General features: G+C 40.0%; 1 protein-coding gene across 2 annotated transcripts in view; it reads left to right on the top strand.

The window, feature by feature from the left end:
• The first annotated feature begins 1,667 nt into the window (after positions 1–1,667).
• Positions 1,668–15,011, top strand: part of UBQLN1 (ubiquilin 1) — a 59,091-nt gene continuing 45,747 nt past the window's right edge. For both annotated transcript variants that reach the window (XM_006041964.3, XM_006041963.3), the window contains exon 1: positions 1,668–2,139. In XM_006041964.3, coding sequence (XP_006042026.1) covers positions 1,960–2,139 — 180 coding nt within the window. In that variant the 5' untranslated portion in view covers positions 1,668–1,959. The remainder of the gene's footprint in view (positions 2,140–15,011) is intronic.

Genomic DNA, 15,011 nt, shown 5'->3' with positions numbered 1-15,011 from the left:
ATTTGAGACAGAGAATGCATGGCCCACAAAGCCCAACATACCTAGGATCTAGTCTCTGAAAGTTTGCTAATCCCTGATCTAAACCCATGCCTCAAAGGTTTCTTTCAGGGTAGGGCTGTTTCTAAAAAGGTCCATAATGAATTATTATACTGTATATGTTTACAGATAAATTATATTACTTCATAAATCGTGCAAAGACATCAAAACTTTTTAGGAATCAATGTAAGACAGAGATAATCACAGAGCAATTTCATAAGTGCAGAGTTAGATATAAACGGTTTCCAACGGTGGAACTTTCTACCTTGAGGAGTAATGATTACTTCACATCTAAACATATGTAAACAGCCATTCTTTAGCAGAAAGCTCTGTGTAATTTCTTCATGCTGTTGAAAAATGCTGCCAGAAACTTCGCTGACAAGAAATGACGTCGCTATAGCAATTTACACGTTCAGAACTTTAGACCCAGATTTCAGAGTGGCTCTGCTAAGTGGACTTCATGCAAGAGTACTTAAAAGAGCCAGAACAGAGTCGGATGGTTTAAGAACAGAAATACAAAGTGTACCTTTGCACATCTGGGTCACGGTGTGGTGTCAAAGTTTACATTTGCGCAATACTGGTTTATGAAGTTTATGTCCAGTGTTGTACATTCCTTGCAAGTCATCTTTAAAGACAAGTGATGAGGTCATTTCAAATTTAATATTCTCTAGGGGAAAATTAACTTCCTGTTTCTTATTTACACATGTATTACACTGAAAATAATTTTTGAACCTTTTATGTCACCTAAAGTCTGAAACAGAGCAGTAAGTTAATTTGATAGAATATAAATGAACACTTCAGCTACACTGTGTTGTCCCAGCTGGGAGGGCACGCCTTGGATACTGTTTCTGCCCCAAACATCTTACGGGACAGTATTCACAGAGAATTCACAGGTGGGCTAGCGCACCAGTGCCAACATAGGAGGCCTGATCACCTGACCAAACCTGGCTGACCAGGGTGGGAGGCTCTGGCCCCGGAGCACACTGATTGCTCGGAGTACAGCAGGGTGGCTACAGGGGCGTATTCCATTTTCCTTTCTTTATGATGAGGATTTTTTTTCGTCCATTAACTTGTCTGTCAATTCTAGCGCACCGTGTAGTAAAAGCAAGCGTTTAAAAATTTTAAAGTACGCAAAATTTAAGCACATTTAAATATCAACTACAAAAAACCCTCGCGGGCATTTGTTCTGGACCCTCCTCCCAGTGGGGTACACCGTGAAGCAAGCTCAGGCTCCTAGGGCATGCGGACCGTAACCGCCAGTGAGGTGAGAGTGGGGGAGAACTACCTGGCCTACCATCGCGCAGGCGCATTTCCGGCCGCAGTGCCCGGTGGTCTAGCTCCCATTCCAGTAATTTCGCTAGCCGTGACGTCATCCTCGTGCGCCCTTACGGTGCCTCCCAGAACCCCCAAATTTATTTTTTGCTTAAAGGGGTAAGAAGGAATGAACTGACCTCTTCCACCCCACTTTGTTTTCAGTTCTTCATTCTGGACGCGCCTACGCTTTGAGCAGTGGAGCGGGAGAGGGAAAGAAAAGCTCTCAAAGAATCAAATCGCGCCGGCCAGGCATGACTCGGCGACGTCGCCAGCCGTCTTACCCGGCGTGCCCCGCGCGGCGCGGGCAGAGCGGCGTAGGGGGAGGGGCGGGGAGGAGGAAGCGGCGGTGGCGGTGGCTGCTGCGGATGTCGCTGCGACTCATCGCCGTCTGAACACACAGCGGCTGCTGAGCGCCCGACCAGGGCCTGCGCCGGAGCCCACGCCAAGCTCCGCGGCTCCTCGCCCACCAGGGCGGCCCTGAGCCAGTTGTCACTGAGGTAGCGCGCCCCACATTCTCCGCTGCCCGGCCAGGCCAGGCCGGCTCTGGCGTTGCCTGGCTCCCGCTCGCTCACCCGCTCCCTCCTTTGCGCCTGAGTCACCGCCGCCGCCATGGCCGAGAATAGTGAAAGCGGCGGCCCTCCGAGTTCCCAGGACAACGCCGCCGCGGCCGAAGGTGCCGGCGCCCCTGCCGCCACCGCCTCCACGGAACCCAAGATCATGAAAGTCACCGTGAAGACCCCGAAGGAGAAGGAGGAGTTCGCAGTGCCCGAGAACAGCTCCGTCCAGCAGGTGAGGGCCGCGCTAGGCTCGGGGCGGGGTGGGGATGGCGGCAGGACCTCCGCCAGCGGCAGGAGGAGACGGTTTTGCAAGGGCTTGGGAGGAAGGGGTCGTCTCCGGAGGTGCCCTCGGCCTTTGTCCTGGGTCTCATCCCAAATTAGATCACACCCAGGTTTGTGGGTTTGCTGCTGGGGACACCGCAGAGGTTTGTGGCGGGGCCTCTTGGCCTGTTTATGGGACGCGCCGATGCCGCTCTCCTCGGCGCCTTCCTCTTGCTCCGGCGTCCGCCGACCCCAGCCTCCTCCCCCAGCTCCCCGCCTCCAGCCGCCTCCCTCTGACTCCGCACAAAGGAAAGAGACCCGCCGCCTGGCTTGGGCGGGGTGGAGGCTGGGCGAGGGTTTGGCTCAGCCCGGTCTGCGGTTTTGTCTCGTGAAGGAAAAAAAAAAAGAGGGGGTGCTCATTGTTTTACCTGCTTGGGGGTTAAAGTAGATTTTTGGGGTGAAGAGCACGTGTGCATTTAGTTCTGCGTTTTGACCGATGAAATCTTTCCCACCTTCCAGTCTTTAAAGAAAAAATGAGCTATGACGTAGAAATTGCTTGCAGCCGAATCTTAATAGAACTAGGCTTAAGGAGAAAGGTGGATGACTTTCATTGACGACTTGCTGGCTCTGGTTTTTTTTTTTTTTAAGTGTATTTGTCATTCTTTAGATGCCAGTCGTTGGGGAGGTTTTTGTTTGATTTTAGAGGAATAGCAACGTTATTCACATGTTAGCAATTGCAGTCAGATGAAAGAGCACGAACCTGGAGTTAATGGAGGAAATTTAAAAGTAATTTACCGCTTAAAATCTGTTCAGGAATACAGTTATTGCAGTTAATTAATGATCTTGAGGAACTTAAATGATTTTAGTTTTTGTTAAATATACGTCCCAGAGTATTTCCGTAATTACTGAATTGATCTCAGACAGTTGGTCAGCAGATATCAAGACAGTGTGAACAGTTTATGAGGAAGCAAAAATAAAACGTACCTGTAAGTTTCCCTTAAGGAACAATAAATAATTGTGGTATTTGTTTAAATGATTATGAAAGGTGGTGTATTCTGTCAAGTAGTAAGAATGTGTAGCATCGTGAGAAACTTTGACCACCTTTTGAATCCCTATTTTTTTGGTCTCTCAATTTTCCTATAAAATTTCCCCTTAATTTTTAAAGTATTTTCCAGCTTACAGGAAAGTTGGAATAATTGTGCAGTGAACTCTCCTGTGTCCATCACCTACAGTTAGCATCTTGCTTTATGCTTTATCACACAGTCATTTATTGGTCAATTTTATTTTTTGGATGCAATTCAAAGCAAGTTACAAGTATTAGTACATGTTAAGCTTTTGAACTGTGGTGTTGGAGAAGACTCTTGAGAGTCCCTTGGACAGCAAGGAGATCCAACCAGTCTATCCTAAAGGAAATCAGTCCTGAATATTCATTGAAAGGACTGAGGCTGAAGCTGAAACTCCAATACTTTGGCCACCTGATGCGAAGAACTGACTCATTTGAAAAGACCCTTATGCTGGGAAAGATTGAGGACGGGAGGAGAAGGGGACGACAGAGGATGAGATGGTTGGATGGCATCACCGACTCAATGGACGTGTTTGAATAAGGTCTGGGAGTTGGTGATGGACAGGGAAGCCTGGCATGCTGCAGTCCATGGGATCTCAAAGGGTCGGATACAACTCAGCCACTGAACTGAACCCTTGAGTTCAGGTTTTCAACTTAAAATTTTTGAAGGTAAATTTGACTTGCAGTGAAATGCAGCCAGTTGCCATTCCACGAGTTTACACAAATACATACACCTGTGTAATCCGAAGTCTTCTGGAGTTGTAGAGCTTTATAATTAACTGGAAAGTTCCCTCTTGCCCTTTCCTAGTCAGTTCAGTCACTCTCCCCGATTGAACCACTGTTTTTCTCTATGGACTCGTTTTGCTTATTGTAGTTCAGTTCAGTTCAGTCCTTCCAAGGAGTAATCGTCTTTTAATTTCATGGCTGCAGTCACCATCTGCAGTGATTTTGGAGCCCAAAAAAATAAAGTCTGACACTGTTTCCACTGTTCTCCCATGAAGTGATTTCCCATGAAGTGATGGGACTAGATGCCATGATCTTAGTTTTCTGAATGTTGAGCTTTAAGCCAACCTTTTCACTCTCCTCTTTCACTTTCATCAAGAGGCTTTTGAGTTCCTCTTCACTTTCTGCCATAAGGGTGGTGTCATCTGCATATCTGAGCTTATTGATATTTCTCCCAGCAGTCTTGATTCCAGCTTGTGTTTCTTCCAGCCCAGGGTTTCTCATGATGTACTCTGCATATAAGTTAAATATAGAGTTTCACATAAATGGTATACAGTATACACTCTGTTGGGTAAGGCTTTTTCATTCAGCTTAGGGTTTTGAGACTAATATGTTACTACTCCTTGGAAGAAAAGTTACGACCAACCTAGACAGCATATTGAAAAGCAGAGACATTACTTTGCCAACAAAGGTCCATCTAGTCAAGGCTGTGGTTTTTCCAGTAGTCATGTATGGATGTGAGAGTTGGACTGTGAAGAAAGCTGAGCGCTGACGAATTGATGCTTTTGAACTGTGGTGTTGGAGAAGACTCTTGAGAGTCCCTTGGACTGCAAGGAGATCCAACCAGTCCATTCTGAAGGAGATCAGCCCTGGGATTTCTTTGGAAGGAATGATGCTAAAGCTGAAACTCCAGTACTTTGGCCACCTCATGCGAAGAGTTGACTCATTGGAAAAGACTGATGCTGGGAGGGATTGGGGGCAGGAGAACAAGGGGATGACAGAGGATGAGATGGCTGGATGGCATGACCGACTTGATGGATGTGAGTTTGAATGAACTCCGGGAGATGGTGATGGACAGAGAGGCTGGAGTGCTGCGGTTCATGGGGTCACAAAGAGTCGGACATGACTGAGCAACTGAACTGAACTGATTATATATAATCAGTAGTTCTTTCTTTTTATTGCTTTTTGTCTTCCATTGTGTGAATATACCACCATAATTTATCCATTTTCATATTGAGAGTCACCTGGACTCTTTCCAGTGAGTTGCTCTGAACACTTCTGTACAACTCTTTTTGTTGGATGAATGCTTTTATCTGTCTTGTTAATGCTTAGAAGTGGAATGAGTGTGTGTAACAGGGAAGCTGAATGTTTAGTTTCATAAGGAACTGTGGTTTTTTTTTTAAAGTGCTTGTACTTTACAGTCCCACTGACAGTGCATGGGAATTCCTGTTGCTCCACATTCCTACAAACATTTGATAATATCATTCTTTTTTATTTTGTTACTCTAATGAGCGTGTAGCCATGTTAACTTTTGAAGACCATAGTTGTTCTTTCTAGGATTTCAGGTTCAGGTCTCCATTATTCTGGCTGCTTAAAGCAGCCATGCTTAAGCATTTTACTGTAAAAGATTAGAAAGAAAGTCAATATTTTGTAAATAGAAAAACTCATTTAGATCAGTTTATTATACTATTATCTGTGAGGATTTTTTAACTTTTTTGATGGTGAAATTAGAATTTCAAATACTGTGGAAGTTTTAGTTTTACTCCTCTGTAACCAAAGTAAAATTTTAACAGATAAAGTCTTTCTGCAGCAGTTTTTTCTCATGGTATTTGAATTTTTATTTTGACAAATACTTTCTTTTGAAGTAGAAAATGTGATAAAAATTTAAGCTTATCATTCATTGCATCAAGAACCTGAAGACAAATAGAACTACCTGTGGGCTCTGTTAGGGGAAGTACATTTGCAAAAATGTACAAGAATAAGAAAAGTAGTTTTCACATGGTTTGAAAAATTCTACTTGAAGCACAAGAGAAGTTCTGTCATCTATAATTTAAAGTTTTTCTCTAAGGGTTTCACAGATTTAAACTGTTTACTACAAATTAAAATTCGTCAATAAAATAAGCTTAATGACGTTGAGATTTCACTGAAAATGTTTTGTAAAAAATTGGGAAGTATTTGGTCCTGAAAGTTCTTATGTAATCTTAGAGATAAAAAGGATAAGCAGAAGACATACTGAAAATAATATTGAAGGCTTAGGCTTTCTATTAGACACATCCCATTTTCTACAATTTAAAAATCTGTTTTCTGTGTAATGTAAATTTTTTAACTACACTGTGCCGAAATAGTATCAGGGCTTCTGATAGTTCAGTTGGTAAAGAACCCGCCTGCATTGCAGGAGACCCTGGTTCAATTCCTGGGTCTGGAAGATCCCCTGGAGAAGGGAAAGGCTACCCACTCTAGTATTCTGGAGTATGTATATGAGTGTGTTCTAATTTATTGGATGAAATTATATTAAATTTCTTGGATAAGGTATAAACAAGTTGTAAGGTGGTTATTAAGTTTCTTATTTTTCCCTCTGTTTCTGTTTGTAACAGGGAGAAACGGGATACTTTAATACAGCTTGTATTCAATTTTAACTCATTCAAGGTTGATGATAAAGCTTATACTTTTTGAAATTAATGTGAAATTTATTTTTTCATTGAGTGCTCAATGGGGTAATGTTTAAATTTCTACCTAAAGGTGGTTGGAATATAAACTTTTACTGTGTCTTTCCAAGGTGGTTTCATTAGTAAGGGTTTTCATGATATAAGTAAATAGATTTTTTAAAAATGTGTAATGGCAAAATCCCTGTGTATGAGATTATGTTTTCTCTTATTCATTATTTGCTATTGGAAACAGTTTGAGGATTTCTAAGTGTCAGCAAGCAAGATGAAGTCCAGGAGAATGTTATGGTTAAAATTAGTGCAGAGAAAGGACGGGACTTCTATATACTAGCTACTAACTAGGTTGCTTTGGGATTTTTATAGTTCTCTAGGCTATAGTCTTAAGATGTTGAAATACAGTCATCTGAACTAATCAGGCAGTGTATTCTAGTTTTGGGAAATATCTTCATCACTTGAATCTTTTAGAAAAATATTAATATAATGTACATGTTATTAACATACTTAGATATAATGTACATACTGTACTGAATAGAATTGAACTTTTCCTTGATAGGGGAAATTACACTGACTCAGGGTCATTATCACAAACATCATTTAAAACAAAGACTTCATAGTGTAGATCTAGAACTTCGGTCCACAGGCGTGCCTCAAGCCGTGTCTGACTGTTGAACCCTTAAAATGTGGTTGGACTGATTTGAAATGTGCTGAAGGGGTAAAATACACACCAGATTTTGAAAACTTGTGCCTGGTTTCTTAAGAAGCACAATGTTTCCAAGGTTCATCTGTGTTGTAGCATGTATTTTACTGCTGAATAATATTCCAGCATACGCCACATTTTATTTCTCCAGTTGATTCATTCATCAATTGATGAACATTTAGAGTGTCTCTACTTTTTGACTATTGTGAGTAACGCCAAGGTGAATACTTACACAAGTTTTTTGTGGACATATTCTTGAGCATATGCCTTTTGACTTGAACTATTGGGTCACGTGATAGCTGTCTATTGACCTGCTCTTGGGACTGCCAAACTATTTTCCAAAGTGGTTGTACCAGTTTTTATTCCTGCCAACAATACAAGAGGATTCCAGTTACTTTCCATTGTCTATAATACTTGTTACTGTCTGTCTTTTAGCTTTCCTGCTATGAAGCGTTTTGTTGTGATTACTTGACTTTGTATTACTCAAGTGATTACTTGACTTTCTATTACTCAAGCAGCAGTTCTTAATATGGTCTGGGGGTCCCCATAGCCCTTCTAGGAGGATCATAAGCTCAACACTGCTTTCATAATTTTCCAAGATGTTTTTTTCACTCTAATTTTCTCAAAAACAAACAAAATATTTTTTCAGAATCCGTAAGATGTGGGATACCAAGACAGATGTAAAAATTCAATTGTCTTCCAATATGAGATTGAAGTTATTTACAAAAATTTAAAACAGTTATTCTTCACACTAGGAAAATAGTTACTTTTGGTTAAAAAAAAAAAAGAAAATTCTTCTATTAATGTAATGAGTTTATTATTGTGAGTTTATATTTTTAAAGATTTCTTAGTTTTAATTTATAGTATATCAGTAGCTTTAACCTACTTAAAAGCTCCATGGAGTTTCAAAAGCTCTTTGGGGTTTCAAATTTGTAATAGTGGTGTCCTGAGGCCAAAAATTGCTGCAATGGAGTATTTAATAGATAACGTAGATAGTTTCAAGATTGAGGATTGACTTCACTAAGTTGCCATTATTTCTCACCTAGAAACTATGGTAGCCTACTGGTCAGTTCCCTCCCTGCACCCCCATTAACTCCTGGAGCAGTCTCTGAAAAATATTAATCAGATCATGTTACTCTCTACATAAACTAACAGCTCCCCATTGATCTTGGACTTGACTTAATGGGGCCATGAGGCCTTGTGTGATAAGGTTCCTTCCTGCCTCTCCAGTCTGATGCCATCTTTCCTTCTTGGTCACTTGGCTTTTGCCTTATTGACTTTTTAGTTCCTTGGTCTGTTAATCACTTTTTTTTCCCCCCTGCCTGAGGAGTTTTGTGCAGTTTGTTCTTGCTACCCAGAATGCCTTTTACTCTTTGGCTATTCCCACTCAGTGCAAAGGTTACTTTCTCATACCCAGAATGCCTTTCACTCTGGCTATTCCCACTCAGTGCAAAGGTTACTTTCTCAAAGAAGTATCCTTGATTTTCCAGAGTAGGTTGAGATTCCCCATTGTACTTTCTCACAGTATCCTGGTTTGGTTCATAGTTTATTACAACTTAAAGCCTGTATTCATGTGATTATTTGATTAATTTTTGTGTGTGTGTGTGCTAGAGAAGATCTGTGGTTGTTCCCAGTAGTGTTACCAAAGCCTAGCACATTGTATGGGCTAAGTAAATATTTGTTTATAATTGACTCTAGGCCATATGCATGATAATGGGTAGTTAATAATCAGTACCAATTACTTAGGACTTCCCTGGTATCTCAGCTGGTAAGGAATCTGCCTGTGATGCCGGAAACCCTGGTTCGATTCCTGGGTTGGGAAGATCCCCTGGAGAAGGGACATGCTGCCCACTCCAGTGTTCTTGGGCTTCCCTGGTGGCTCAGTCTGGTGAAGAATTGACCTGCAATGAGGGAGACCTAGGTTCAATCCCTGGTTTGGGAAGATATGCTTCCCTGGTGGCTCAGCTGTAAAGAATCTGCCAGAAAGTGGGAGACACGAGTTTGATCCCTGAGTCAGGAAGATATGCTGGAAAGGAAATGGCAACCCACTCTAGTATTCTTGCCTGGAAAATCCCGTGAACAGAGGACCTTGGCGGGCTACAGTCCATGGGGTTGCAAGAGTCAGACATGACTTAGTGACTGAACCACCACCACCACCACCAGTTACTTAGTGTTTACTGAGTGCAGTACAGTTGTCCATCGGTGTCACCAGGGATTGGTTCCAGGACCCACTGTGGATACCAAAATCTGCAAGTGCTCAAGTCCCAAAGTCTCCCTCTGTGTTTGTGAATTTGGACAGCTGGCTATACATAGTCTCATTGTTTTCTGCCCTCCTCTCATGGCTTCATTTGAAACTGCTCTCCCTTCAGCTCAACACTCTTGACTGCCACAGGATGTTCGTTCTCGCTTCTAGTTACTGAAACAATTTTTCTAGAAGAGCTTTTCTTTTTTTTTTTAGAACAACCTTTCTTAACTGAGAAGCTTCATCTCAACCACAGAACCCAGAAAGACTCGAATCAGTTCAGTTCAGTCACTCAGTTGTGTCCGACTGTTTGCCGACAAAAAGAAGAAAATTTTGAATGACTGTTTTTCCAGCCAGTATGCTTTTAAATGCATAGGAGAGAAGTTAATTCTTTACCTAAGCTAAGTGGTGTGCTAGTAGATGTTTATCAGCTAGTTCTTTGGGGGAAAACAGCACTAATTTGCAGTGTTTGCTGATTTCCATGGTAGTAAATACCTCTCCCTATGGAAGATTTTAGGCTCTGACTATAAAACTGGTTTATATGATTCCTGAAAATTAAGACTGAGCTGGTACGAGCTGTTGCTTACAGTGAATGTCTTAAGGCAGGTGTTAGCCAACTAGAGTGAGCCAAATTCACCATGCCCATTCACCTCTATATTATCTGTACTTTCAGAACAGCCCATAGAGCTGAAAATATTTACTGTCTATCCCTTTACTGGAAATTTGCTGACTCCTGCTATAGGGCATTAGGTCTCACTAGATCCAGATTTTGTCACATGGTTCCTCAAAACCTTTCTTATTGGAAAATTTTGCGATGACATAAGTTTAGCAGTGTGACTGGTAGAGATATAATGCAAGCTGCATATATAATTTTTCTCATAGCCATTTAAAAATTAATTTTTATTAGAATACTTAGAACATAAAATTTACCATCCTAACCATTTTTGAGTGTACAGTTAGTTCAGTGACCTTAAATACATTCATATTGTTGTGCAACCATCACCACCATCCATCTCTAGAATTCTTTTCGTCTTAAACCGAAACCCTGTACCTATAAACAATAGTTCCCCATTATCCCATCCTGCCAGCCTCTGGCAAGTACCATTCTGCTTTTTGTCTCTATGAATTTGACTACTTAGGTTTCTCATAAGAGTGGAATCATAATATTGGTCCTTTTGTGACTACCTTATTTCACTTAGCATAGTGTCCTTAAGTTTCATCCATGTTTCAGCATGTGACAGAATTTCCTTCTTTAAGGCTGAAAGATACTCCATTGTATGTGTATACTGTGGTATGTATATATCCCATTTTGTCTATCCATTCAGCTGTCAGTGTCACTTGGGTTGTTTCTGTCTTTGGGTTTGTAATATATATTTTTTAACCTAGTGTATCTTAAGTATCATTTCAACATGTAACTGATATTTTAAAAATTAAGATACTTTTCTTTTTCATACTAGGTGTTCAAGATCTGGTGTGTATTTTACACGCACAGCATATCTTAATTTGAACTAGCCACATGTCAAGTGTTCAGTAGCCACTTTTAGTTAGAGACTTCAGAATTAGATAGCATAGCTAATAAGGTCTTCATGCTTTGTTTCCTGCTTACCTGTCCCCGGGCATTCACTGCATTTCAGCTGTTTTTAAGTCTTTTCCTCCAACTATCACTAGCTCTTTGTCCTTTTGAGCTTTTGCCAATGCTGCTAATGACAGTAACATAATACTTACTACAGACTTATTATACTAAGGCATATTGCATTAATACTTTTTAAAGTTTCACAACTTTATGATGAAAGTACTATTGTTACCTGTTATTTAAAAATGAAGAAATGAAGACTCAGGTTAGAGAAGTGGTTAAATGTATACACTTGGTATATAGTGAGCCTAGATTGAAATCCAGTGACTGACTCTGGAGTCCACACCTTCAAGGTGCCTTGACTTTTCTCTGGTTGGCTTTTCAGCCTTTAGGTTTATTTAAATATTAGTTCATTGAAGTTTGCTTGGACTTGCCACTCTAAATTAGATCAGTGACTATAATCTCTGATACCATTTTGTGATTAAATGGACTTTATCCTTCCCTCCCCATACGGTAAGAATTTACAAAGATAGGGGCTGTTTTGCTTACCTCTTAATCCCATGGTACCTGCCTAGTATTGTACTTGGCACACATTGAGTAATGCAAATATTTAGAGTGAATGAGCAAATAGTGTGTTAAAGTTTTTTTTTTGCAGTGTTTTGTGCTTAGTTGGGAATATTTTAACAGTGTGATTTGCTTAGAAAAATGTGACGTTTAGTCTTACTTTAATCAAGTGTCCAATAGCATTATTTATTTTAAAAAATATTTATCTTATTTTCGGTTGTCTTCCGTGGTGCACTTGGGCTTTCTCTAGTTGCAGAGAGCAGGGGCTTCTCTCTAGCTGTGGTGTGCAGGGCTTCTCATTGTGGCGGCTTCTCTTGTGGAGCACAGGTGTGAGGCTTATGGGCTTCAGTAGTTGCAGCATTTGGGCTCTAGTTGTGACGCACAGGCTTAGATGCTTCACAGCATGTGGAATCTTCCCGGATCAGGACTCGAACACATTCCCTGCATTGGCAAGTGGATTCTTTGCCATTGTATCACCAAGGAAGTCCCAATGGCATTATTTTAGTTGTTTCTCTATCTGAGCAACTTCCACTGTAAAAAAAAGGAAATCCCATTAAAATTAGAATTGGGAGGTTTTTTAAAAGACTAATGTTGCTATCTCCAAATCTACTTGATGCAAAACTCAGTAGAGTTAGCATATCAGATTCCATTTATTATAGGTATAAACAATATATATATGTGCATCTATTTTGCAAATACTTTTCATCACCAGAAGATATGAACTCTGGTTTGTTCTAGGTAAATTTATGCTGTTCTGAGTGAGTTTGATCTCCATTAGATATGACTACATAGACTGCTTGATTTATTGATTAAGCAGCTAATGAGATTTCTAGACTGGTATGAGGTCTTTTGTTAGATTTTTTTTTTTTTATAGCCTTTAAGACACTCTCTAGTTTTTATAAAGAGTATGGCTTTATTAGTTTTAAAAATATAGACTGCAAGGAAAATGAAATACATCATGCATTCTGTTTAGGAAATTTCAAATGAGAAAAGTGTGAAATAAAACATGTATGTGTATGGCTGAGTCCCTTCAATGTTCATCTGAAACAGTCACAAAATTGTTAATTGGCTATACCCTAATGCAAAACTCAAAAAATTTTTTTAAAAAGGGAAACCCACTCTTAAGTGTGTATCTATCTAATTCTGTTCAGAAAAATATTCATATATTTACCCATATGTAATTTTCTACTTACTCCTGTTAAGCAGATGGATCATTCCCCACACTTTTACCTTACTCTTTATTTGTATCCTCACTGTCTTTCTATATTGGCATATGAAGAGCTAACTCATTCCACTGTTATTTATTGATTATTTATATTTATTAGGTTGGTACAAATGTAATTGTGGTTTTGGACCATTAATTTTAAATCATTATAACTAGGTTCAAACACATCTTTATTAATCAAAATTGGAAACATTACAGTCAACACATTTTTGCCAACGAGAAGTAAGTTTGTTTTTTCCTGTAGTGTAAAAAATCTGTGCTTTAGGATTTGATGAACTTTTGAAAAGCATTTTCTGCCTCCTGTTGGTTGTGGAAGCATTTTGCCTGCAAAAAATTGTCGATACTTGAAGTGGTAGTCAGTTAGCAAGAGGTCAGAGAAACATGGCTAGTGAAGCAAAACTTCATAGCCCAATTTGTTCAACTTTTGAAGCATTGATTGTGCAGTGGGCTGTCAGGCATTGTCGTGGAGAAGAATTGGGTCCTTTCTGTTGATCAGTGCTGGTTGCAGGCGTTGCAGATTTCAGTGCATCTCATTAATTTGCTGAGCATACATACTTCTCAGATGTAATGGTTTCGCTGGGATTCAGAAAACTAGTGGATCAGACCAGCAACAGACCATCAAACAGTGAGCATGACCTTGTTTTGATGCAAGTTTGGCTTTGGAAGTGCTTTGGAGCTTCTTCTCAGTCCAAGCTCTGAGCTGGCCATTGCTGGTTATTGTATAAAATCCACTTTTTGTCACGTCACAATCTGATTGAGAAATTCCTCTTCATTGCTGCATACAATAAAAGATGATGACGCTTCAAAACGACGATTTTTTTGATTTACAGTCGGCTCATGAAGCACCCACTTACTGAGATTTTTCACCTTTCCAATTTGCTTCAAATGCCCAAGACCATAGAATGGTCGAAGTTGAGTTCTTCGACAGTTTCTCATGTAGTTGTTAAGAGGACCAGCTTTGATGATTGCTTTCAATTGGTTGTAGTCAACTGAGACCAACTGATGGCTGGCCACTCCACTCCTCATCTTCAAGGCTCTCATCATCTTGAACCACCACTGCACTGTACATTCGTTAGCAGTTCCTGGTCCAAATGCATTGTTGTTTCAAGTTGTCTCTGCTGCTTTGCAATTCATTTTGAACTCATAAAATTGCTCAGAATTGATTTTTGTCTAAAACGTCATTTCCATAGTCTAAAATAAAGTACACAGCAGGTAATGTCACTAGCAAAAAACAAAGCAAGAAATGCACATTTAAGTGATGTATAACATAACCACATTTAAGAATGTATTCCAGAATCAAATGGCTAAGTTTGATGCAAAGCCACAATTATTTTTGCACCAGCCTAATGCATAATATTAATATTTTTGAAGAAGGGGAAAGGGTGTTGTCATTACGAATATTGTGGTCTGCATTTTGGAGAAAGCATTAACCTTGGAATACGGCTTTACGCCTCTGAGCCTCACTGGCCACATTCTTAACATGTGATTAAATACCTGCTTTACTAGATTATGGAGAAGGAAATGGCAACCCACTCCAGTAACTCTTGCCTGGAGAATCCCATGGAGGGAAGAGCCTGGTAGGCTACAGTCCATGGGGTCACAAAGAGTTGGACGCGACTGACTTTCCTTCCTTTACTAGATTATTTGAAGGATTTCATGAGACAATATGTAAAAGTACCTAACTCAGAGTTTATATACTTCACTTGAATTGGTTTCTTTCCTCTTGATCTTTTTGTTTGCCAGGAAATTGAGTCTTAATTTTTTGTAGTAGAAGAAAGCTTAGTTTGCTAGCATGTGAAAGTGAAACATTTAGTTTGTAGTTATTTGTAAACTGTATGTATTTAAACATACAGTTTTTAAGAGTTTCCATTGATAATGCACTGTAACATTTTCAACTGTTCAGATTTATATTTATAAGAAGGTGCCCCTTTCTCATATAGCTGCTTATGTTTCTGTAGTTTATCTTATGCCTGACCAACATCTTAATGTAAGATTTATGCACTTTTTTTTTTTTTTTTATCAGCACCTACCCACTCCAGGCACTAGAATAACACCATAAGTGACTCTATGTTATTGATGAGGGAACTGATTCT

This window comes from Bubalus bubalis, chromosome 3 (assembly GCF_019923935.1).
Source record: "Bubalus bubalis isolate 160015118507 breed Murrah chromosome 3, NDDB_SH_1, whole genome shotgun sequence".
Classification (NCBI taxonomy): domain Eukaryota; kingdom Metazoa; phylum Chordata; class Mammalia; order Artiodactyla; family Bovidae; genus Bubalus; species Bubalus bubalis.
The sequence above is the reverse complement of the archived record's forward strand: the minus strand, read 5'-3'. Positions and strand labels throughout refer to the sequence as shown.